Source organism: Chlamydomonas reinhardtii, chromosome 3 (assembly GCF_000002595.2).
Source record: "Chlamydomonas reinhardtii strain CC-503 cw92 mt+ chromosome 3, whole genome shotgun sequence".
In the NCBI taxonomy this organism is placed as follows: Eukaryota; Viridiplantae; Chlorophyta; class Chlorophyceae; order Chlamydomonadales; family Chlamydomonadaceae; genus Chlamydomonas; species Chlamydomonas reinhardtii.
In genome coordinates this window covers 7,649,769-7,672,261 of record NC_057006.1, presented here as the reverse complement: position 1 = coordinate 7,672,261, position 22,493 = coordinate 7,649,769, and the positions used below count along the sequence as shown (strand labels likewise).

At 61.9% G+C, this 22,493-nt stretch overlaps 5 protein-coding genes across 6 annotated transcripts; 2 read left to right on the top strand and 3 right to left on the bottom strand.

The window, feature by feature from the left end:
* The first annotated feature begins 52 nt into the window (after positions 1-52).
* CHLRE_03g203900v5 (uncharacterized protein) lies at positions 53-2,578 on the top strand. Of its 2 annotated transcripts, XM_043061438.1 has the most exons (3): positions 53-863; positions 971-1,039; positions 1,277-2,578. In XM_043061438.1, the coding sequence occupies exons 1-3, from the start codon at positions 814-816 to the stop codon at positions 2,148-2,150; spliced, it is 993 nt and encodes a 330-aa protein (XP_042926512.1). In that variant the 5' UTR covers positions 53-813; the 3' UTR covers positions 2,151-2,578. The 2 variants fall into 2 exon arrangements, with proteins under 2 accessions (XP_042926512.1, XP_042926511.1); XM_043061439.1 differs by lacking the exons at positions 53-863; positions 971-1,039 and adding an exon at positions 1,073-1,163.
* A 20-nt stretch (positions 2,579-2,598) lies between these two features.
* CHLRE_03g203950v5 (uncharacterized protein) lies at positions 2,599-5,122 on the bottom strand. Its single transcript, XM_043061441.1, has 5 exons — positions 4,838-5,122; positions 4,535-4,688; positions 3,916-4,225; positions 3,625-3,780; positions 2,599-3,421 (listed from the first exon to the last, which is right to left on the bottom strand). The coding sequence occupies exons 1-5, from the start codon at positions 5,064-5,066 to the stop codon at positions 2,897-2,899; spliced, it is 1,374 nt and encodes a 457-aa protein (XP_042926510.1). The 5' UTR covers positions 5,067-5,122; the 3' UTR covers positions 2,599-2,896.
* Positions 5,123-5,252: 130 nt separating this feature from the next.
* On the top strand, positions 5,253-6,958 carry CHLRE_03g204000v5 (uncharacterized protein). Its single transcript, XM_043061442.1, has 4 exons — positions 5,253-5,430; positions 5,514-5,550; positions 5,660-5,845; positions 5,982-6,958. The coding sequence occupies exons 1-4, from the start codon at positions 5,390-5,392 to the stop codon at positions 5,997-5,999; spliced, it is 282 nt and encodes a 93-aa protein (XP_042926509.1). The 5' UTR covers positions 5,253-5,389; the 3' UTR covers positions 6,000-6,958.
* A 3-nt stretch (positions 6,959-6,961) lies between these two features.
* Positions 6,962-14,812, bottom strand: CHLRE_03g204050v5 (uncharacterized protein). The gene is made up of 18 exons (XM_043061444.1): positions 14,513-14,812; positions 14,279-14,356; positions 13,922-14,085; positions 13,575-13,675; positions 13,123-13,262; positions 12,726-12,788; positions 12,213-12,358; positions 11,768-11,980; positions 11,495-11,580; positions 11,157-11,300; positions 10,771-10,969; positions 10,481-10,516; positions 10,203-10,259; positions 10,016-10,034; positions 9,510-9,662; positions 9,094-9,220; positions 8,603-8,825; positions 6,962-8,389 (listed from the first exon to the last, which is right to left on the bottom strand). The coding sequence occupies exons 1-18, from the start codon at positions 14,654-14,656 to the stop codon at positions 8,179-8,181; spliced, it is 2,304 nt and encodes a 767-aa protein (XP_042926508.1). The 5' UTR covers positions 14,657-14,812; the 3' UTR covers positions 6,962-8,178.
* Positions 14,813-14,859: 47 nt separating this feature from the next.
* On the bottom strand, positions 14,860-22,382 carry CHLRE_03g204100v5 (uncharacterized protein). The gene is made up of 22 exons (XM_043061445.1): positions 22,164-22,382; positions 21,805-21,987; positions 21,458-21,621; positions 21,047-21,156; positions 20,702-20,853; positions 20,377-20,497; positions 20,162-20,243; positions 19,735-19,947; positions 19,317-19,461; positions 19,045-19,096; positions 18,847-18,885; positions 18,574-18,640; positions 18,235-18,366; positions 17,757-17,868; positions 17,527-17,550; positions 17,348-17,402; positions 17,154-17,177; positions 17,009-17,058; positions 16,582-16,708; positions 16,180-16,277; positions 15,833-15,957; positions 14,860-15,535 (listed from the first exon to the last, which is right to left on the bottom strand). Exons 1-22 carry the CDS (start codon positions 22,197-22,199, stop codon positions 15,235-15,237), a joined length of 2,412 nt encoding a protein of 803 aa, XP_042926507.1. The 5' UTR covers positions 22,200-22,382; the 3' UTR covers positions 14,860-15,234.
* Between the last annotated feature and the right edge of the window lie 111 nt (positions 22,383-22,493).

The window sequence follows — 22,493 nt, the reverse complement described above, 5'->3', positions numbered from 1 at the left end:
CAGCAAGTCCGTGTTCTGTCCTTTCCCTGGGTCACCTATTCACCTCCAATCACTTGCGCCTGATGCTGCAGCGCCCTCCCGCGGGCTCCGTGGGTCATACAAGACGCCCGCACGCGCAAGCAGTCTGGGCTCGGGACGCACTCTTCCGCAGTTAACTCAGCTCCATAAGCTTTCTAATACTACAGCTCCGCGGTCCATGTCCAGGCCGGCCTAGGAAGCGCCTTGCTTGCGGGCCGTAACGCGGTCGCCGCGGAGGAGCAGCGCCCATACACCTGTTATGTTGAACCCCTGCTGTATTTCTATTGTCAACTGCGCAGGATGGTCCGTGGGCCAGGGCTTTGGCGCCAACTTGACTGCCCCAGCGCCGCTGCCTGCCTACCCCTGCTTCTGTGCTGTTAGCCATAATGAAGTGGTGGATGTGTTTATCCCAGCTGCACAGAATCTGAAAGGCAGGGCCAGTCCAGCACAGGGGCAAAGAAACTTGCGCTACCAGCAACCGCAGCTAGCTCACATAAGCAGGTTTGGAAAGCTACCAGTCTGTGTAGCAAGAACATAGCAGCTATGGGCTGTAGCTTTGCGGAATGGGGAACCGGCCTTTTCCCATTGCCAAGGGTTGGCAAGTTGCAGTCCCTCTCTAAACCCAGGCTACTAAAACAATTTGGTACTGGCGCAAAGACTTACACGCACATCACGTACCATCAGATTCCTACAGCCTGTTTGTTACAAACCAGCGCGCTTGCACAGTTCCCCTCCGGGCACACTCTCTTTCTGTGTACTAGTTGCCTCAAAGGCTAATTCAGTATGGCAGTAGCAATGGAGCGTCACGACACTTGTAATGTGTCGCAGCCCGGGGCGCAGAGCGGGTAAGTGGCCTTCGAGCTTTTCGCAAGCCTGCGCACTGGGGCCTGAGTTGTTTGCAGTGGACGAATTACGTGCGGAGATGACTCTCACACCCTCACTCCTGGCACAGGCCTTTCGCCACCTGCTCTCCTGAGTCGCTACTGGCGACTCGCCCCGCCAGCCCTGATGGCTTCACCATGTGAGTTATAATGTCATGCTCACCAATTGATTCGTTGTCGGGAGCTGGGTGCTAGTTCGGGCTGATGTCGGTTACTTCGCGCACCGTCGGTCGTGGGCATGCACGCTTCCGACTCCGACACTCAGCTTCGGGGCTCATTTGCCCCCTCGGCACCACTTACCCGGACTTTCCAGACGCCCCTGTCGCAAGCCTAGATAACTGAATCCCATCGTTTCCTCGTGTGCCCCCGTCCTGCAGCGTCACGCTGGGCCAGCCTGATGTGGAAACCTACAAGGCGGCCGCCAAGCGCTTTGAGGACGAGGTTGCGGACATCATTGCTGTGTCATCGCGGGAACACCCCGGCCTGATACCGACCGCACCCAGGGGAACGGGCAAGGCCTCCCGTTTCGGAATCAGCCTGATCCCCATCGACGATGGCAGTCCGGCTGCGGCGGCACTCTCCTCGCCGCGGCGCATGCGGCGGCTTGAGGAGCTGAGTGGTGGTGTCGGAAGCCCTGAGCGCCCCTGCTCGGGCAGCGCACACTCACCAAGGCCCGGGTTTGTGTCGCGCCTCGCCTTGAGCCCCGCCGCCGTCATGCCCGCTGTTGGAGAGGTGGCGGAGGAGGAGGCGGAGGAGGAGGTGGCGGAGGAGGAGGTCGAGGAGGAGGACGAGGAGGTGGAGGAGGAGGAGGTGCTGGAGGACAGGGCGCGGTCGCAGCAGCCGTGGACGGGGCCGTGTGTGCCCCTCTACGCGCGCTACCACACGAGTGTGCCGCCGCCCATGCCTAGCGCACGACTGCTCATCGCCGCTTCCAGCCGCCGCGATAAGCCGGCCGTGGAGGCGCAGCAGCAGGAGCAGCAGCAGGAGCAGGAGCAGGAGCAGGAGCAGGAGCAGGAGCAGGCGGAGGAGCAGGAGCAGGCGGAGGACGAGGCGCAAGACGAGGTGGAGGATGTGGAGGCACAGCCGCAGCCGCAGCTGCCGTGGGCGGGGCCGTGTGTGCCCATGTACGCGCGCTACCACACCAGCCCGCCGCCGCCGCAGCCCACAGCCCTGCTGGCGCTGCTGCGCGCTCGGCGTGTGCAGCGGTTCACGCAGTTGCTCCGCCAGTGGGGGCTGGTGGTGGTGGCATAAGAGATGAGAAGAGATGGAGCGAGAGGTTGTGGACAGATCGATTGTACGGGGGCTGAGGCTGAGGCTGAGGCTGGTGGGGGCTGTGGAGGGCGGAAGTGGACAAGGAGATGGGGTGCGTATGTCGTGACGATACTGGAGACGCTTGCGAAAACGTTTGCAACTTGCTTTGCTCGTGATCAAGGAAATGGAGAGTGGTACGGAACTGCATTAAACGTGATTGACGGCATGGACGTGACCAGGTACGGTGCGATAGTACGTTATGTATGTGTGAAGCGGGCTCGAAGTGTACAACATGACCAGGGTATCGGTGATCCAAGAGCAAATGGCGATGCGAGGTGTATGTGATGCGTGAAAGAGACTGGGGACCTGAGCCCAGGGGCAGGTTGGACTGGCTCAGTGCGAACGAGCATGCGAATGAATGCCAATAAAGAGAGGGCATGTGCGCAAATGCCATGTAATGTTACAGTGTTACACCCAGCAATGCCCAGTGCCCGGACACGTTGTCATTGCGTGCATGCCACGCACACACAAGCAGACCGTGCCCGGAGCGTCCAAGGCGAGGACCAGTAAACGTGCAGGCAAACTGTGCACGCCAACCCAGCAGCGGCGCCTCTGCAGCAGCACCACACACATGAGCCACCCTCCAAACCCGCAGCCCTCCTCCACCGCCCTCCACCGCCCTCCACCGCCCTCACGCCCGCATCACGCCCGATCGCAACACGCCTCTGTTGGCCTGGAGCTGCTGGTCAACGGCTCGCCAAGCACTCGTCCACCCAGGCCACCACCTGGCCCCACACGTCAAAGTACAGCATGTGCCCCTGGTCCGGCAGCACGTGCAGCTGCACACGCTCCTCCGCCTGCCCCTCCTTCTTCCCCTCCTGCCCCTCCCTCCCCTGCTGCTCCTCCGGCTTGGCCCCACCCCCCTGCATGGCTGGAGCTGCAGCTGCCGGGGATGCAGAGCCTGCCTCGCCCCCGCCCCCGCCCCCACCGCCTCCACCTCCCCCGCCTGCTCCAGCTTCACCCTCGCCACCTCCTGCCCTGCCGCCCGCGCCCCCGCCGCTGCTGCCCCGCAGCTGCTGCGCGAGGTGCTGCGCCATGGGCACAGTGCAGCCGCGGTCCTGGCCACCCTGCCAGATGGCGACGCGGGTGCTGCAGGCGCCCAGGTCAAGCCCCCAGGGCGCCGCCGCGAACTGCAGGTTCTCGCGCAGCACCGCCGCCTCCTGGCCGCGGCTGTACAGCTCCAGGCCGCTCTCCAGGAACGCCGCCTCCACCTGCGGACCCAGGGGGGAGGAGAGGGGAGGGGGCGCAGGAGTGGGCACAGGAGTGAGCGGGGGGGCGTGCGAGAGCGTGCGGAGGAATATGAAAGAAACATGCATGGAAACCGTAGGGAAAGGACTTGAGAGGAGCAGGGGAGAGGACGCCGACCACCGTCCGCCTGCCCGCTCGTCCTCCCCAGCACACAGCCCAATCGCACCTCTGGCCGCTTGAGCGCCGCAACGTCCGCCGCGCCGCTGTAGGGCTTGAAGGCCTCGCGCATGGCGTGCACCGGCCGCCGCCGCAGCGCCGCCGCCTCCGACCGCACAATGAACCCCACCAGCCACGGCGCGTAGGCGCAGGCCCAGTAGGCGAACTGCGGAGGCGCACGTAGACACGGCGGCAACAGGCTCTGAGCGAGAACTCTTGTCTCGCAATGCCTAGTCAAGGATACGGTAGCCTTGCTGTAATTCTTCAAGGGTACGGCTAGATCTTCGTCGCTGTCTCGCACCTGGAACAGCATTGCCATGCCTTGCCGCTTGTTGGGCGTGTCGGGGGGTCCGATGGCTGAAACCAGAGCCACGCCAGCAACTACGACCGGCGGGCCGGCCTCCTCCTCCGCGCCAGCGCTCCCTGCCACCTGCACCTCCACCGCACCCGCTGCAAGCGTGGCAGCAGCAGGATCCGTGACCCCGCCCGCCGCCGCCGCGCTCCCTGCTGCATCGCTTCGGCATGTGCAGGCGATGGCTGTGGCGAAGGGCGTACCGGCGCTGAATCCAATGACCGCCACACGCCGCAGCCCCATCAGTTGACAGAACTCCCTGCGGCAGTTTACGTACCGTATGTGTGTTAGAGAGCACAAGGAGAAACAACAGCGAAGACGCATGTGTGTATGTGTATGTGTATGTGTGGGTCACATCTATGGTGATGATGTTCTTACAATGCGCTCCTCGTGTCAGCACACACCCGAGCTCCACACGTCACCCCATGTACGCCCCCACACTCCCACTGGCGAAAGGCCGTTCGTTGCTCCGTTCCACGGACGATACGGGCTGCCACCTAGCCTTTATACTATGATGCCACTACCCCACCTGCCACCACAACTGCGGTATTGTGAACATGCGACCCACCTGAAGTCAGCCGCAAACTGTGTATACGTATAGCCTTCAGGCGGTGCATCGCTCAGCCCCAGGCCTGGCCGCTCCAACACCACCAGGCGCCAGCCGGGAACAAAGCCAGTGGCCGTGATTGAGGGGTGAGTGAAGAGACGGCTTCCGGGCACTCCTGTACGGGGTTGTGGGTCGAAGCCACGCGCAGGAGTTCAGTGCTGTGCCGGCAAGGTGTGCCCTTTCATCAGCCACGGCGTCCCCCATGCCGCAGGACTAAGCACGCGCACATGACAAGCCTTCCAAACCAAAGCTCCGCTCACGTACCCGGCAGGAGAACGACGTTGCGCAGCTGGGCGGTGGGCGTGTTTGGGTCGACGTGTTCACAGTAGCCCAGCCGGCGCCCACAGGCCAGCTCCACGGTCTTGCCGCAATCGTTGCGCGGGAAAGACAGGCTTTCAAGCCGCGGATATGCATCCTGCAGCTCCTTCCTCCCTCTTGTGGTCAGCTGCAATCCAGGGCATTGCTTTGGAGGCGCACTGGGCTTTTGCCACATGCTCGAGACGCGCGCGCCTTAGGTCACCACGACTCAGCCTGTCCTATGCTTACAGTACCATCTACTGATGTTGTGCCGTATAAATGACTCGCGACAAGGGTATTGCATGCAGAGAGCCAGTTTGCGCAGATGCATGCAGTAGACCTAACCGCTTCTGCGAACACTCGCGGTCTTGCCTTTAAAAATAGTCTCTTGAAGTTTCCCTGAAACATTCAACATCATCATAATAGGCATCATAGCGAATGCGCAATTTTGCGGTGCCGTCGACTAACTGAAGTTGCGACGCTTCAGTTCATTGTTGCTCTTAAGCAGGGTATGCAACAATGGCTGGAAGAGGCATGATGCCAGAGCAAATGCGCGGCGGGTGAGCGGCAGTTCTGGAATGACCGCCCCTTGACCTGTCGCTGTTACCCGCGACACTGACCCTGCGCGCCCTTCTGATTGTAGCATTAACTTCGACGAACTAGCAGCGATGCAAACCCAGGTGCGAGGGGGCTGCGCAGATAGCAGAATGGCGATTTCTGTGTGCCAGAGTCCTCAAATACACTTACAACTTAGCGCGACAACACAAACGTATGGCACTGCCCCTGCAGTATGGAGGCTCGGTGCAGGAGCACATCCTGGAGCTGCAGGCACGCGTTGGCGCCCTCCGGCGAGACAACGCCCTGCTCCTGACCCAGCTGGCGCGCGCGGCTAAGTGCTTGAGTGCCGTATCCTCCGAAAACCAGCTCTTGAAAACGGAAGTTGCGTCGCTACAACCAGCAGGCGGGGGAAACCAGGTGAGTGCAGGCGCGGGAACCCGAGGGTTGCTGACGGGAGGCACCAAGGCTGGGTGTGGCTGCACCCACCGACACGCGCGACGGGTCGTGGCAACCCCAGGCCCTGACGCTCGTATTCCCTGTTCCCTTGGTGCAGGACCCCATGCGACGGTAGCGCTATGCGTTGTGTGCACACAGCGGCTGGTGGCAGCGTGGCGAGGGCGACACTGTGTACTGTCAATTGGACAAGGAACCTGCATCAAATTGGACGAATTGAATGTGTGTGTACATGTCACAGCACTTCAGCATTGTGTGTGGAGCATTGGACATCGATTGGCAGAAGGTCAGTTGGCACGTTGGACGCGCCAGATTGGATGTTCATCCCACGGTCATAAGGTTGGGAAGCATGGTGCGGAGGTACTGTGGCTTCGCCAGGATTCGTTACGGCGGGCGCTCTGGCGGAGCACATTCTGCCCTGACTGAGATGTGTGTGTAAGCTTTGGTGGCATGCTGATTTGCGCGCTGTAAGAAGACGCCAATCAAGCTGGCTGCAGTAAAAGACGGATGGCAGGCAAGGCCGGCGGTGGCGGCGGCGGCGGCGGCGGCCGGCGGTGGCGGCGGCGGGGTTGCGTGTCAGGTAGTGGTGCGCGCATGATGGCAGGGTGTTGTCACCAGCGGCGGTCGCTCGGGTGGCGCAGTGGGTGCGTGGGCAGGCCCTCAGTGCGGGCATCTGGGCACACAGGCGAGGACGCCGCCGCTGCTGCTGGTCAGGGGCAGGACTGAGGGACTTTCACGGCTGTCATGCCACAGCAGCGGCAGCGCCCGCAATCAGCAGGCGGCGGCGCGAATGCCTCCGAGCGCACACAAGCCATGGGCGGCTGCCCAGCGCTGCTGATACAGTCCCTGGACAAGCGTGTGTGGTTGAATGTGTGGGTAAATGGATGAGCGTGGGATTGCCATGTTGATGCCGTGTGTGTGTGTGTGTGTGTGTGTGTGTTGTTTCATGCGGTGCATTTACCGCCTTCCAGTGGGTAGGTTGCGACACGGTATCCGCTCTGGCTTCGACTCTGGCGGTGGGAGCCAGGCACTAGGCGTGGGACTTGAGGCTACGGAGGTCGTGTGTGAGGGAGAGAGATATGTGTGTGTGTGTTACAGGATTGGAAGTGTGCATTCCTAATACCTGCAACGAGACTAACCGAGCCGCAAGGGCCCCTCGTCTCCTGGAACTGGATTGTTAGTTGCGTCTTGCACACCGTGTGCACCGTCGTGGTGCTGCCTAATCAAAAGACAGCGCTTAGACCAAATATCACGTACGCAGCAAGCCAACTTAAATTGGTCAGCACCTTGCATAACCAGCTTCATTGAATCAGAGTTGATACCGTACGTTGATCTGACACACGTGTACGCTTCACACTCAAGTAAAACATGCCGTTCATCCTCTACTCCTTTGTTGCAGAGGGGGCAAAGCCTGGCATTTCTAGGAAAATTTCTAGGAAAATTTCTAGGTAAAGAGATATGTGTGTGCACGGGACTATGCCCGGGCTTTGAGCTGTGGGCAGCAAGTGCGCAAAACCGGTGACACTGTAACGTAGGGAATAAGTGCGGAGTGCGGCAGGGGACCCTGCTGCAACGCGTTGCACACGGGTTTAAGCATTGAGCGCCAATGTGCGGAAGAGGTGAACTACGTTAGTATGCGCGCGGCTGGCCGTGTTCAAACTTCGCAGTGCTCACGGGCAAGCCAAGAATGCCGTACTAGCAGTCGTAGCAGATCGACGCCAGAGCATCAGCGTGCAGTCATGGACATGCGTACACGCACGCACACGCACGCGCGCGCACGCGTTCTTCGTCATCACATGATGTCAGTTCGTGTCCGCTTGCCAAACCCTGCAGCAGTAGTTGCAGGCTTGCAGCTGTCACCGTATCACGTTGCTTCCAGGCGGGACTCAGCATGCCACCATCAGCCCGGCCTGGAGCATCAGACCGTCCTGGTTTGAGCACAGCCACTTCGCCGGAAAGAATCCAAGATTTACGGATGCCCATCCTGCCAATTCCTGCGTACCTCGTCTACTGAAATCTACTCTAACACGCATCCTATGCATGCCCCCATCAAGTAATAATACACAGTAATACTCTTAAGCACGCACACGCTCGCATTCCCTATACTTGTTACTGGTATTGCGCAAAGCAGCACCACGCACGGCACCACGCGTCCGCCTACCCAGGCATAAACAGCCCAACACCACCTAACCACTTTATCGCCACGCTCTGTATCCCAATCCTCCATGCATGGCGACCTGCCCGGCACGCCCATTACCGTACCAAGCACCCCCGTACTGCCTCGTCACGCGCCACGCTCACCGCGTGTCGGGTATCCGCGAGTGCAGCCACTGGATGATGGTGGCGAACGCGTCATCCACCGCGGGGTCGCCGCGGAAGGGCCGCGGGAAGCGCGGCTCTGCCGACTTGCTCAGCTCCGCCGCCTCCCTCACCAGCGGGTCGGCGGCGTTGCTGGCCTGGGTGGCCCGGGTGGTGTCGGCGATGCCGGGCAGGTCGGCGTAGCGGTACCTGCCAGTTCGTACGTGTGATAGTGTGTGTGAGAGAGAGTGTGTGTGTGTGCGCATGTGTGTGTGTGCGTGTGCGTGTGTGTGTGTGTACAAGTGTTTGTGTGTGCGTGTGTGTGTGTGGGCAGGGAATGTATTCATACGTGTTTGTGAGTGCGTATTCACGTGTTCCGCGTCTCAACAAGACACACACCCGCACACACGCGTGCACACCTACCTGTGCCAGACCTGACCCAGGTTGGCCTGCATGGCGCGCACACGCTCCTCCGGCAGCGCCTTCAGGATGGTGAGTATGTTGGCGACGTCGGCCTCAGGGATGCGAATGGAGAAGGAGTCCACGTCAAACAGCGTCTCAAACTTCATGTGCACACCGTCAATCACCACGACCGGGATGCAGCCGTGCAGCACTGCATCCTCGGTGCGCGCTGACCAGCCGTCGCCTGGCGAGGAGCGTGTGCGACAAGGAAAAAGTCCCGGGAGATGTATGTGGACTTGCGGTTTGGTTTGGGCAATGTGCAGCTGTACAGCGCAGGCAGGGGTGATTGTAGTGATTGTGTTAGAAAGGAGTCCGGAGAAAGGAGGGCTGCGCTCGCAGCGGGGTCCCAGCCGCAAGAGTGCTTGCCGCCGCATGAGTGCGGACAAGGGCCCTGTTGCAGCCCGGCAGCATTAGCTCCATGCCCCCGGTCGCCCACCCGCCCGCCCACCTACCTGTGGCCACCAGGCAGAAGAGCGAGCGCGACAGCAGGTCCGAGTAGTCCCCCTGCACATCCTGGCCGTCGCCCACCAACACGTTGTACTTCTGCCTCCAGTTGTTGGCGATGCTCATGTTGTAGATCTGCGAGCAGCCAACATCCAGCATCGACCGGCATTAACACGACTGCAGTGCAGCGCCTCGGTCGGGACCAGTGGGCCGAACAGCCAACCGGCTGCGGGCTGGCGCGATAGGCGATGGAAGCCCTGCACAACCCCGGCCCCGCGCAACGCATGTGCGTATCCTCGCTTCCGGTATGCGCTTTCCTTGTGTCCGCACAGGCACAGTCCCCTTACATCAGAATCACCCGCCCACCCACCCACCCACCCACCCACCCACCCACTCACACACACACCCATACACGCGCGCGCACCTTCTGCCGCACGCCGCGGCTGTATAGCATGCTGCGCTTCTTGCCCACGTCCCCCCGGAAGAACAGGAAGATGTCCCGCGGCTTGGCGGGCGCTCCCTGCAGCGGGCTGCGCGCGTAGTGCAGCGGCGGGCGCCAGATGGGGATGACCAGGTCCTGTGCTTGTGTGTGTGTGTGGGGGGGGGGGCGGGGAGGGCGGGAGGGGGGGAGACAGGAGGGGGATACGGCAGTCGGTTCTAAGCTCAATGAGGGGCGGCAGAGACTGCGATTTGATGCGGGCTGGAGTAAATGAGTAGCAGTTCGATGCGGGCTAGAGCGGAGGAGTGGCCTCGAGCTCAGGCTGTGGAAGAAGGGCGAGCGGGATAGCCGGACAGGAGGGCGCAGTGAAGAGGGGCCACGAGCGGAACGGGGGTGGGGGGGATGGGGTGGGGTGGACAAGGGGCCACGAGCGGAAAGGGGGGTGGGGCGGGGTGGACGACAGGAGGAGTGGGTCGCGGCGCTGCACCCACCTTTTTTGGATCGTAGCACCTGCAGATGTGTGGAGGAGAGTATGTAGGAGGGATGCGATCAGCTTGTTACGAGACAAAACACGGACGCTTATGCAACAAGCGAACGCAAGCTAAGCGCATTGTCGCATTGCCCATCGTGCGCAACCTGGCATGTGGCGCCCCGCAGGGTTGCGGGCGCGGCACTCACCCGTGCCCCTGAATGAGATGTGTGTAGCCCTTGGGCTGGCGGGGGCTCACGAAATCCCTGGCAGGCACGGCGGCACATCGAGCAAGGAAGGTCTAGGGTTGAGTTGAATGCACCTTCCCGCCTAATAGAAGGCCCACGAGGCCACGACACTCTGTGCCGTACATCCCTTGCGGCCGCTATGGTGCGGTGCAACCCGCAGCCTGGCACCCGCCGCGCGCTGGTTCTGGGTCGTGGTTTAGTTGGGATTGGGATTCCCCCCCCCCCACACGCGCACACACCTGGTGTAGTTGTCTGCGTCGAAGCTTGATTTGCTCCTGCAATTGGAAACCGAGCCACCAGTACCCGGGGCTCAGCACGGCTAAGGAACATAACACGCCGTGCTTTCACGCAGGCGCTGCCACACGCACCTTCTCTGGCCTGCACACCCTACAGAATGCCGAGTCCGCCGTCAAGCTTACATGTGATACTGGGACGGCAAGGGGCGAAGGAGACTACCTTCCACAGGACACACATGCAAACGCGCGGAATTTCCTTGTGTTTGCTAATCGCGTGGGCAGCAGCATCTCACGTGTGATCCGGATCCATGCGGCCCCAGTGCGTGAGCCAGATGGAGCTGACTATGGAGTTGGGTGCCCAGCAGGCGCCCTCGTCGTGTGGGAAGGTCCAGATGTGGTCCCGCCCGCCCCGCCGCTTCCAGAACGGGTAGTTGGCGTCGATCCAGTCACGCGCCTCGGACAGCATGTTCACGGCATGCATCACACGCGTGCCTGCGGGCGTGTACACACGTGCGTGACTCAGCTGTGAGTCAGCTGTGACTCAGCGTCGTGTCGATCCGAGCCACCATGGCAGGTGCGCCCTGCGTCTGATGCACTGCGGAGGTGCAGCCCGGGGCACAGCCCTTGTGGCCAGTGGTAAGGCGAAACATAGAGCGCACCCATGCACGCACCCACGCACCTCCGTTGCTGTAGAAGACGGGGAAATCGGCGTAGTTGAGCACGGGCCAGATGAGACAGGAGATGTACACGGGCACGTAGAAGAAGTCGGCCTCTTCGGGGTCAAACGTGCGGTGCTCACTCAGAAGCAGGTACTCGTGCAGGCCTGCACACGGCAGCGTTGATGTTGCACAGCGGTAGTGTGGTCAGCGGCCCGGGCAGGGAGAAAGGGCGGGGGCCTGCTCGCGTGTGTGTGGAGGGGCTGGGCAGGGGGAAAGCAAGACAGTTCGATCCCCAACCGGGGGCGAAGGCATGCCTGCGGATGGCGGCGTGGCGTGCTGAGCAGCTGCTGCACCTCACCGCTCTCCACGCCATAGCACCACGGCGAGTAGGCAGTCCCGTTGCCGCTGGTGTAGAACCGGTGCGTGCACCAGGCGGACGCCAACCTGCAGGTTTGGGGGGGGGGGGCGAGCCGAGTCGTCTCCAATGCCAACTGGACCGGGGCCCATGGGGCAAAGCTGACGCGTGACAAGCGGAGCGGGCCCAAGGGGCCCAGGGCCAGGGGGGCATGTGTGGAGGCGCATGTCTTTGGCTCACTGACCCCGTGCTGCACTGCTGACTGTACGTCCCTACCTGTACTGCAGCATCTTGGCGTTGTACAGCGGCTCCATGTCGTACACGTAGATCAGCGGCCGGCGGCGGGTGGCGCTGGGTGGCGGCTCCAGCGCTGCCCGCGGCTCGTGCACCTCCCGTGACAGCCAGGGCGTGGTGGGGATGCGGCTGGGCAGCAGCGGCATCCCAGCCTTGCGCCGCGCGCAGTCGTGGCCATAATAGCCCTCATCGCAGCTGTGCAGGGTTGCGGGGGTGCGGGGCCGGCGCGCTCAACCAGTGTGTGGAGATCTCAGCACCATCAAACACCCAAAGCCGCGCCTGATGCCGGGGTCTGCGCCAGCACACCCCCGGCACCCCCGCATCCCGGCAGCACCACCGCCGCCACAAACACAAAACACAGCCTATGCATACACAACCCGGTGTCAGTATAACCAGGATGGCTTTCGCCTACCCCACTCCCACTCACATGCAGAAGCCCAGGTTGCAGGCGCCATGCCCGCTGCAGCCGCCCGGGCAGAATGCCTCGTTGGGCTGGTCGCAGTAGTCGCCGCCCAGGTCCTCGGGCCCGCCGCAATTGGGCTTCCAAGGCGAATGGGTCACATTGCAGTAGCCCTGTGTGTGCGGTGGTGATAAGAGAAGGGAGTCAGGGAGGGGGTCGATACTGTGTGTGCATGGGTGCAGAGAATTGTGCAAGCAAGGAAAGCGCGTCGCGAGCACTGTAGGTGAATGTGCGTGCGAGAGTCTACGTGTACGGCAAATGACAAGGAGAGCGGGTCGTGTTGCTATATGTTTGATCCGAATAGGCGAGGGAGGACAGCGGGGTTGCCAGCGTGGGAGTGCTGGCAGGGACAACTAGGCGGGGTGGCATAATGGATTGGCAGCAGTAGCGGCAGCGATAGACGACAATGTGCCGAGTTTTGGGACTCTCTCGAGATGTGTGCTGGGAATTGGAGCATGCGGTCTTGCTCCTTGTGCTCACCTCCGGTCCGTACACCTTCTCATAGGGTGTCCCTCCGCCCCACGTGGGCTTGCCGTCGTACGTCTGCAGCGGATCAGCAAGGCGGCGGCATGGCATGTACGACGCGCGCGTGCGTGGTGTGTGTGTGTGTGTGTGTGTGTGTGTTAAAGAGCACAAGGAAAACGTTGCGCAAAGACAGTGTATGCGATGCATGTGTGTGTGTGTGTGTGTGTGTGTGTGTGTGTGTGTGTGTGTGTATACGTCAAGCACAACGCTGCACCAGCCCCCAGTTATGAATACCAGGAACGCCCCGCCCCACCCATGCGCTCCACCCACCCCTTAGCACTGGACCCATGCCCCTCCGCCCTGTTCGCAACCGCCCCTCATAGCCCACCCACGCAGCCCCCCCCCAGCCTACCGTGGTGGGCTGCTCAAACTGGTTCATAAGCGGCCGGCCCCGCCGCCGCGGCGGTGTGCCGGGCGGCGCGTCGTCGGGTGCGGGGATGCGCCCCAGCGGCCCGTCACAGTAGCACAAGCCCAAGTCATCATCGCACACGCCTTCGGGGTTGGTGACAAAGTGGGAGAGGTCATACATCTCGCAGACTTGCATACAGGTGTGACCGGGTGTGTGCGGGGGTTGAGCGTGGGGTAGCGCCTACCAGTGCCCGATGCCTGATACACATGCCATGGCTTGCTCCCTCGCCGATGCATAGGATTCAATGGTAGGTCTGCAGGTACCCGCACGGGGTACCCGATATTCGATACATGTGATATGCAGTCGAGCCACGCAGCACAGTCGAGCCTACAAGTAAACGCAGTCATAGGCCGCACGCCGCACGCCCCGGCCCATGGCGGCGCCGGGCCTCTCACCGTAGCAGCGGCTGGGCGTGACGCCAGGCTCCGTCCAATTCAAGTCCCGCTTGTCCGGACCGATGTGCGACCTGGGTTCGGTGCTGGGGTCCTCCGGCGTCCTGCGGAAGTGTGTGCGTGCGCAGTGGTGCTTGGTGTGTGTGTGTGTGTGTGTGCATGTGCGGGCATGGTGCTGCGCGCCGTGTGTCCGAGCTTGCTGGTGCCCACCCCCATCTCCGTACCAGCCCATCCGCAGCCCGATGCACATCAGCTGCAAACGCATGTAGTGCATGCGCCGTGTGGCACTTGTGTGGCGCTTGTTTACACATCTCCAATGAATCTGTAGCAAGGCGCTACGATCTACGCACCGGAAGTGGTTGGTGCACGGCCGCTTCTGCCGCGTCTTGCACCCCGGCCCCGTCCACCCCGCCGCACAGTCGCAGTAGCCCGTGTCGTAGTTGCAGCGCCCCACGTTGTTGCAGCCGCCCTCGCACTCGGTCGACCCGCGCGGCGCGGTCTTCCAGGTGACAGGCTGCAGCCCATAGCATACGGTAGTTGACAAAAGGCGGGCGTAAGCTATTGTATACCTACGTCCAATGCAAACGATTTCCCGCTTTAGGTGCTGCCACAACCCGCCCGCCTTCTGCCAGTCCCATAGCTCGTCCGCGATGGTAATCTGCAAGCTACTAGTGTGACTTAACGTCCAATCCCAAGTAAAAGCTCACCGCTTGGCCGAAGAAATCCGTGCACCACGTGCCTTTGGTCTTCGCGCAACGAGTCTGCACAGGGGTGTCCTCTCCCAGCTGGCATGGGCACGAGCGTGTGGGGCTGGTCACAAACAAGGCACTGAAGGAAGGATTGAGAGGGATAGGTGAATTCCCGTCGCCCCCTGGCTTGTCGAGGAAAGCGCAGGAGCGTCAGCTGGTGCTGACGAAACGTCTGCCCACCTTCCCACACACCTGCCACGGCCGCTCCTGCTGTTGGCCGCCAAGTTGGCCCACTCCTCCTGGCTGAACCGCGATGACCAATTGTGTGACTTGTAGTAACAAACACCATTGTCTGAGTCGCCAGCGGGCTCGCGCGAACGGTGACAGCTTCGCCATCGCTGTCGCTGCCCGTGTATGTCAGGTCAAATTCGAGCCAGGAGTCAAAAGGTTAAGCTCTATGCATCATTGATGAACTCGTCATCCAAATCCACTTTCACAGCGCGCTACTGCCGTCCGAGTGCAGGCACGGGCTGCAGGCTGAGCAGACAGTAAATGAACTGCTTTTACGTTCTTGTTTGTGTCAGCTAATAGTATTGCAGACATTTGTAACGTTACACGCGGACACAGTGACGCCCAGGACACGCAAGCATCCCCTTCCTCGTACCCGTGTTCAATCGAGCCTATGCCCCGCCGACGTCCGACAGAGCTTAAGAGAGACCGCCTACCCGGGGCGTGCAATGCTCTATTGACATTATCAGTTTGCAACCTGCAAGCTCCTTCCGCCGTGATCCCTCCTGCTGTCGCGGTATCGCCCATCACATGACAACAGGTGCCCGACCACGTTCCATGCCCCTTCCAGTCCTCCACGCATATTGGATGAATTCGTCTACAGTTAGCAGCACTAAGCAGCGCTACGGTTTGAGCCCAGCAGCTATACTCAAACCAACACGGACCGTCACCGCTCACCACCAAGGTCACCGCCCCGCACCTGAAGCTGCCCCGCCGCCTTCGCCACGCGTGTCGGGTATCCGCGAGTGCAGCCATTGCATAATGGTGGCGAACGCGTCATCCACTGTCGGGTCACCCTTGAAGGGGCGCGGCAGGTGGATGTCAAAGCCAGGGTGAGCGGCCGCGCTGCTCGTCTCCCTGCCAGTGACGAAGTTGATTCCGCCCCGCTGTGCGGGCGGACTGGGCGGCGCCGACGCCGCCGCCTCGTTGGTGTTCATCAGCTGCCGCAGGTTGTTCTCCAGGCCGGGCAGCGCGGCATAGCGGTACCTGTGGGAGTTTGGGGTTGGCCCCATGAAGTAAGTCCTCCGAGTGCAGGGTGCGGTGACAGCGACGTGTGGACCCGCGACATGCGGGCCGCACCTGCCAACGTCGCCGGCTCAGCCCGCGCCGGCCGGGCTCTTGCCGGCGCCCCTTTCCACCCTCAGAAGACCCGCTGCGGCCGCCGCCGTGCTGTCCCATCCGCCGTGCTGCCCCCATACATCCGCCAAGGCAAGCAATCAGCTGGCAGCTGCCGCCGCTTTCTGCGCCCCCACACCGAGTGATTTACCACGTTGGACCGCCCACCTGTGGAACACGTGGCCCAGGTGCGCCTGCTTGAAGCGGATCTTGCGCTCGGGGATGGCCTGCAGGATCTCCAGGATGCGGTCCACGTCCGCCTCGGCGATGCGCACCGAGAAGGAGTCAATGTCCTGGAAGTGACATAAACAGTGGGGGAGGGGGTCCAGGCAGTGGGTGGGGTTACGGGCTTACGGCACACAAGTGATGTGTGCGAGCGGCGTCAACAAGTGCAATCCGGGTTGTTCATGAGGATCCAGGCCAATGAAGCTTTAGTCGACAAGCGGAAGGCTGCCACATGAATGCTTTTAGTGGCTTGTAGCCCCGCCGCACAAGAACCGCCGTGCACGACGCACCAGGATGCTTTCAAACACGACATGGACATTGTCGATGATGATGACCGGGATGCAGCCGTGGAGCACGGCGTCCTCCAGCCGAGCAGACCAGCCGTCACCTGAGAACAAAGGCAGAGCCCGCTCAGCACTTCGGGCCCCCACGACCAGTTGACTGCTGCATAGTAGCCGACTTCCGCGTACACACACCCGACACTGCGGTCCCGCTCCGCCCACGGCCACGCCCGCAGCCGCCCACGGCAATGCCTCGCCAATGCACACGCCGCCGCCGCCGCCGCCGCCGCCGCCGTCACTGCCCTCCCCCCGCGGCCACCCGTCGCCCGCCCGCCCGCCTCTGCCTGTGCTCCGCTCCGCTAGCCTTGCTTGGTTTGCTTTAGCCTGGGCTGGTATTCACAGCCCCCTCACCCGCGGCCACCAGGCAGAACAGCGACCTGGACAGCATGTCGGAGTAGTCGCCGGGCAGCTCCTCGGGGTCGCCCACCAGGAAGCGGTGCTGCCCGCGCCAGCCGCCCTCCTTGGCCAGCTGGTACACCTGTGTGTGAGCTCGTGTGTGTGTGTGTGTGTGTGTGTGTGTGAGTGAGTGTGTGTGTGTGCATGTGTGTGTGCATGTATGTGTGTGCGTGTGTGTGTGTGTGTGTGTGTGTGTGTGTGTGTGTGTTGGACTAATATTTGGAAGGTGCCCAGGTATGCGGGAGGATGTGGAATCGGTGGTGGTGGTGCAAGAGGAGTTGGCGGCGGGGTACGGTAAAGAACAAACAGCAACTGTGCACCCGGGGGGCAGGGGCCCGTGGACCGTGTGTGCTGGTGCAAGGGAGTCCACAGGGAGACGCACCTTCTGCCGGATTCCTCGGCTGTAGTTTGGTAACCGGCGTTTTCCCACGTCTGTAAAGGCAAAAGTTGTCGATAGATTGGCAGAGGCATGTGCATCACTCCCGATTGCCCCTGAAGCAGTCCTAACCGAAAACCAAAACACCTACCTCCTCGGAAAAAGAAGAAGATATCTGCAACGCAGGATGGGCCAGGCACGGCATGAGCTTGTCAGCACGTGTACTGCCACGCGGTTGTGGTCGCTTTCCACGCCACACTCCTGCCCTAACATCAATCACCCAACGCGAATCGTGTCGGCATCGCAAGCATCACCGCCACTTGCGGCCCACTAGCCCTGGCTCACCTCTAGGCTTGGAGGTCGCGGCTGCTAGAGGACTGGCACGGTAGTGGTCGGGACGCTGTGGATGGGCGCGGAAGGGGTGCGGGTAGTAAGAACGACAGCCAAGGAACTGAACAGGGCGAGGGTGCTGTGAACCCACGCATCCACAAAACCGGCGGCGATACCCAATAAGCATTGCTCACCTTGAAAGCTGGGATGACTAGGTCCTGCAGGTCGGGGCCCAAAACCACAAGGTTCGTGTTCAGTTGCGCGACGCAGTAATGGTTTGAAACAAGCAGCAGGCGGGCGAATGCGCTTCGGCACCACAGCCCCACCAGTCAAAGCGCGCCCGCGCACACGCACACACGCCCTGCAAAAGGCCCACACAAGCACGCGCCAGCCGTGTGCTGCGCGCCCCAACGCTCTCAAGCACCTGTCCGGGCCGGTAGCAGGGGTGTCCCTGCATGTGCACTCGGTAGCCCTCCGGCTGGTAGGCGCTCTTGAAGTCGCGGTCGTAGCGGTCGGGCACGAAGGCGGTGTTGCTCCTGAAAGGCGGGGAGAGAGGGAGGGGCGGCGGCAGCGGCAGGCGCAGGAGGAGCGGCAGGGGCAGACGGGAGCAGCAGGGGTTTGAGGTCAGGCCTCACAAAAGCGGGGGGGGGGTTCCAGGCATGAGTAGTTAGGAGAAGGCGATGTTGGAAGGGCGCAGCATTGCACAGACTCCATACCAAAGACCTGGGAGGAGGGCCCCGGCCTGGTAGGTCAGCCGCTGTGGGGGCTGGCGGTGCAGAAGCCGGGCCCAGCAACGGAAGGGCCGGCAAGGGGCGAAGGAGACTACCTTCCACAGGACACATATGCAAACACGCACATATAATATCTTGTGTTTGCTAAGCACATGGGCGGCAGCATCTCACGTGTGATCCGGGTCCATGCGGCCCCAGTGCGTGAGCCAGATGGACGTGTTGAGCACATTGGGTGCCCAGCAGGCGCCCTCATCGTGCGTGAAGGTCCAGATGTGGTCCCGCCCGCCCCGCCGCTTCCAGAACCTGTGCCCACACAGCAGCATACGGTACCCGTTCAGAGGCGGTACAAATCTCCATCTGTCCAAAATATACCCCAGGATCGCGGCGCAGCAGGACCTTCGCGCTTGGTCGCCAGCGCTGGCACCGAATGCCCCGTGCTTCGACCCCGCACGCTTTCAATCCCAACACACACCGACATATACACGTTGTCTCCCCCTGACCGGCACCTACGGGTAGTGCTGGTCGATCCAGTCCCGTGTCTCCATAATCATGTTGAGCATCTGGCGAATGCGGGGACCTGGGGCAGGCGGGAGCGGGCAGCGGGCGACAGGCCGTGTGCAGATGAGGGTTGCGAGCCTTCCGGTGGCGTGGGATTTTGGCATTAGGGCCAAGGGACATTGGGAGCAAGGCGGCGGTGCAGGGTCCCGAGAAGTCACGTCAGCGGAGAGCCGGCTGGGCGGTGCATGGACAGTCACGGCACAACGCGCCCCGCACCCCACTCACCCCCGGGCCCCTTGAACCAGGGCCAGTCCGCCCAGTTGCCTGCACACGCACCACACACCAGTTGTAGTTGTGAATATATGTAAGTCCCGAGGCAAATGGCGGTCACGGATGCGAGCGACAGGCCCCCCCTACACACAAATACGCAGCCGGGACACGGGCACACCCGCGCATCCTCAGCAGCAGCAGCGCTAGGCTCACCGATGGGGAAGGGCAGGCAGGAGGCCTGATGGGGCACGTAGAAGAAATCGGCCTGCGGGCACACGGCGCAGCAGCATTGATTGACCTGAGTTGCCACCTCGTCAAGTCGCATAAGTATACCGGTAATGCCCTCGCTGTCCCGGGGCCCTACCGCCGGGCCACACACGTCCATGCGCACCCATGCACATGCATGTACGGTACATGCGCGCACGCAGGCACACACCCATCCACACCCATGCGCACGCACGCGCCCATTCCCGCCCTCCCCTCACCTCCTCGGGGTCGAAGGTGCGGTGGGGGCTGACCAGCAGCAGCTCGTGCAGCAGCGTGTCTGCGGCGTACACCCACATGTCGCTCCACTCGGTGCGGTTGGCGGGTAGATCGTGGCGCCGGAACACACACCAGGGCGGAGACACCCTGAGGGGTGCAGCGGCAGGGCCGGAAGCAGAAAGGCGGGGTTGCAGGCAAGTTTATGCACGATGCACACGCACGATGCGTACGTTACCGTGATTAGTCAGGTTTAGGGTTTACACCTCCTGACCCCCTGCTTTGACGCGTCCATCAGCCCGTGCTTTGGTCCTCGTAGCTAAGTTCTCGCCTCTCGCCGGAATGTCGTCATCACACCCGTGCCAAGTCACACGGCATGCAGGCAGGCAGGACTGCGTAGCTCTGCGGCAGTCTCAACCGCACCTGTACTGCAGGATCCGCGCCTGGTACAGCGGCTCCAGGTCGTACACGTAGATGAGCGGCCGGCGGCGGGTGGCGCTGGGCGGCGGCTCCAGTGCCGCCGGCGGCTCGCGCACCACTGACGCCAGCCAGGGTGTGGTGGGGATACGGCTGGGCAGCAGCGGCATCCCGGCCTTGCGCCGCGCGCAGTCGTGGCCGTAGTAGCCCTCTTCACAGCTGCGCAGGGCGGAAATGAAAGATTCCCATCATCATTAGAAAGCCCACCCGGGGCAAACAGCATGGCATGTCGAGACCCCGCAGCGATAAACCCACACAGTGTCGTGCTTGTGGTTGGTTGCGGGCTTCCAGGGGCGGTTGTGGCGGCCACAGCTTGTAAGAACAAGAAGAAATCGGACTAGGCCCCATGCATCATGGTATGCGCGGCACTCACTTGCAGTAGCCTAGGTAGCAGGTGCCGTGGCCGCTGCAGGCGCCAGGGCAGAAGGGCTCAATGGGGATGTCGCACCTCGGCCCTGCGGGCGGCAGCGGGGACTCCCAGGTCAACGCCGGGCCCAGCAGCAGGCCAGCAGTGCAGCCTGGCTGTTTCCATGGTATGTGTGTGGATGTGTGTGAGTGTCGCAAAGTGCCTCCAGGCCTCTCACCCACCCAGGAACATGTCCATGCCGCAGTTGGGCCCCCAGTCCGGCTCGCTGACGTTGCAGTAGCCCTTGGGGCCGTACACTAGGTTGTAGTCATGCTCGCCGAACGCGCGCTTGCCGTCCCACGTCTGTTGGGGCGTGTTGAGGAGCTTCCGGTCAGGCGGCATAAAAATGTTGGGCGGCCCCTCCATGCGTTGTTGCAGACCTTTCCAGCTGTACCTCTCATCTGTCCCTTCCATGACATCGATTGAGCCTGAGGGTATCATACTGACCAAAGCCTGATGCAGGCGGCAACCCCCTCGCCCCAGGGCACAGCGCCCACCACCACTCACGGTCTTGGGTGCCATGTGGAACGTCACCAGCGGCCGGCCCCACCGGATGGGCGGCGTGCCGGGCGGCGAGCCCTCCGGCGCCGGGATGCGGCCGAACTGGTCCGGGCCCTGGCCATCGCAGTAGCAGATGGCCAGGTCCTCATCGCAGATGCCTGTGCGGAGGCAGGTCCCGGAAGGTTAAGCAGGTAGGTAGGCTGGCGCACACGCGCTACTGCTGGCGCAATTGGGACAGCCAGCGTGCGGTGATCCCCTTTGGGAAGGGGCCAAGGCCCCCCGTGGGCAGGCTTACGCAGTGTACGGGTAACAAGCAGCAAAAGATGAAGGGACCCCCACCTCAGCCCCCACCTCCGCATCGCGAGTACACGGTGTCCATGACGGTCCAGTCCTTGTCGCGCCCGTCCGGCAGCGTGTGCGACAGCGGCTCGGTGCGGATAAAGTCGCCGTCATTGGGGTGGCTGTGTATGTATGTACGTGTGCGGATGTATTGGTAGGGCGATAAGTGGTGGTGCTTGGTGTGTGTAGGTGGAGGTGGTGGTGGTGGTGGTGGTGGTGGTGGTGGTGGTGGTGGTGGTGGTGGTGGTGGTGGTGGTGGTGGTGGTGGTGGTGGTGGTGGTGGTGATGGTGCAGGTAGGCACAAGACAGAGTGACCACTTGTGATGATGGGAGGTCAAAATGAAACACGAGGGCGCCGGTGGGGGCTCACAAGAAACAACTGCACTGCCCTATCTTCGCTCCAAACAATTCCTGAGTCCCTACCTCTGTTTGTTTGTGCACGGCCGCTTCTGCCGCGTCTTGCACCCCGGCCCCGTCCACCCCGCCGCACAGTCACAGTAGCCGGTGTCGTAGTTGCAGCGCCCCACGTTGTTGCAGCCGCCCTCGCACTCGGTCGACCCGCGCGGCGCGGTCTTCCAGGTGACAGGCTGCGGCGGCACGCGCCAAAGGTTGTTACCAACTGACTAGTCAACCGGCTTGACAACATACGGTGCGGCAACAACCCATGTCGGCCTTTCCCGGCCCGCGGCAGTGCCAGCACAGACCACAGGGCACCTGGCTGATACGGCAGTACGCAGACGTAGGCCATAGACACCATCCAGGTTGCCTACCGTCTGCGATATAAAGCCTTCACACCAGCTGCCCTTGGCAGAGGAACAGCGCAGCTGGATGGGCGCACTCTCTGTCAGCGCGAACTTGCGCTCCTTTGACAAGATGTGCGTGTGGTTATCGCCGTCCCCCGCGTCCCCGGCGTGTAAATTACCGGTCACGACTCCTAGTGGTACCAGCACAGCCTGGTTTCAGGGGTCCAGACGACTGGTTAAGGGCAGGGACGACGAGCCCTGAAGCCGCACAGAACTGTTCGACACGCGTGTCTGGCGGGCAAGCCACCGCGAGGGCAAGCACAACTTTCCTTTTTCCCTTGAGAGTTAGGCTTTGCGCTCAATCCCAACGAAAACCCTGGTCTTACCAGGGCCAGCAGCAGCAGCGCACGCGCCAGTGCCATTGCTAAACCGATCGTTTTGCCTGCGCGTTTGGTACTACGAGGTTATGCTAATGTGTCCATAATTGGTAGATGGTTGCAATTAACGTTGACATTGTCGATTGATAGTGAGGGTTGTGCAAGTGTCGTGTCAATACAGCTGTGTAAACAGCGCAACATATACATAAGGCAGACGTTGAGATTTAATTAACCTACAAGCAGGCATAAGAAGCTATTATATTATCAGTCCAGCTTTCCCGGGCTGTTCGGCGAACTGCATGGGGGTCATACTTCTCTCAGCCTAGCTTGGCGACCTGC

Excerpts from the sequence above, each read along its gene's own strand:
- CHLRE_03g203900v5 (XM_043061438.1), top strand. The coding sequence starts at position 814 with ATGGAGCGTCACGACACTTGTAATGTGTCGCAGCCCGGGGCGCAGAGC. Across the intron at positions 864-970 it reads CAGCCCGGGGCGCAGAGCGG|GCCTTTCGCCACCTGCTCTC; the intron begins GTAAGTGGCCTT and ends CTCCTGGCACAG. Across the intron at positions 1,040-1,276 it reads AGCCCTGATGGCTTCACCAT|CGTCACGCTGGGCCAGCCTG; the intron begins GTGAGTTATAAT and ends CCCGTCCTGCAG.
- CHLRE_03g203950v5 (XM_043061441.1), bottom strand. The coding sequence starts at position 5,066 with ATGTGGCAAAAGCCCAGTGCGCCTCCAAAGCAATGCCCTGGATTGCAG. Across the intron at positions 4,226-4,534 it reads CAGTTTGCGGCTGACTTCAG|GGAGTTCTGTCAACTGATGG; the intron begins GTGGGTCGCATG and ends AAACTGCCGCAG. Across the intron at positions 3,781-3,915 it reads GCATGGCAATGCTGTTCCAG|TTCGCCTACTGGGCCTGCGC; the intron begins GTGCGAGACAGC and ends GCGCCTCCGCAG.
- CHLRE_03g204000v5 (XM_043061442.1), top strand. The coding sequence starts at position 5,390 with ATGGCTGGAAGAGGCATGATGCCAGAGCAAATGCGCGGCGG. Across the intron at positions 5,431-5,513 it reads CCAGAGCAAATGCGCGGCGG|CATTAACTTCGACGAACTAG; the intron begins GTGAGCGGCAGT and ends TTCTGATTGTAG. Across the intron at positions 5,551-5,659 it reads TAGCAGCGATGCAAACCCAG|TATGGAGGCTCGGTGCAGGA; the intron begins GTGCGAGGGGGC and ends CTGCCCCTGCAG.
- CHLRE_03g204050v5 (XM_043061444.1), bottom strand. The coding sequence starts at position 14,656 with ATGGCGAAGCTGTCACCGTTCGCGCGAGCCCGCTGGCGACTCAGACAA. Across the intron at positions 12,789-13,122 it reads AGTTTGAGCAGCCCACCACG|ACGTACGACGGCAAGCCCAC; the intron begins GTAGGCTGGGGG and ends GATCCGCTGCAG. Across the intron at positions 12,359-12,725 it reads AGAAGGTGTACGGACCGGAG|GGCTACTGCAATGTGACCCA; the intron begins GTGAGCACAAGG and ends CCGCACACACAG.
- CHLRE_03g204100v5 (XM_043061445.1), bottom strand. The coding sequence starts at position 22,199 with ATGGCACTGGCGCGTGCGCTGCTGCTGCTGGCCCTG. Across the intron at positions 17,403-17,526 it reads TAGTCATCCCAGCTTTCAAG|CGTCCCGACCACTACCGTGC; the intron begins GTGAGCAATGCT and ends GCCCATCCACAG. Across the intron at positions 16,709-17,008 it reads GCCGAGGAATCCGGCAGAAG|GTGTACCAGCTGGCCAAGGA; the intron begins GTGCGTCTCCCT and ends GCTCACACACAG.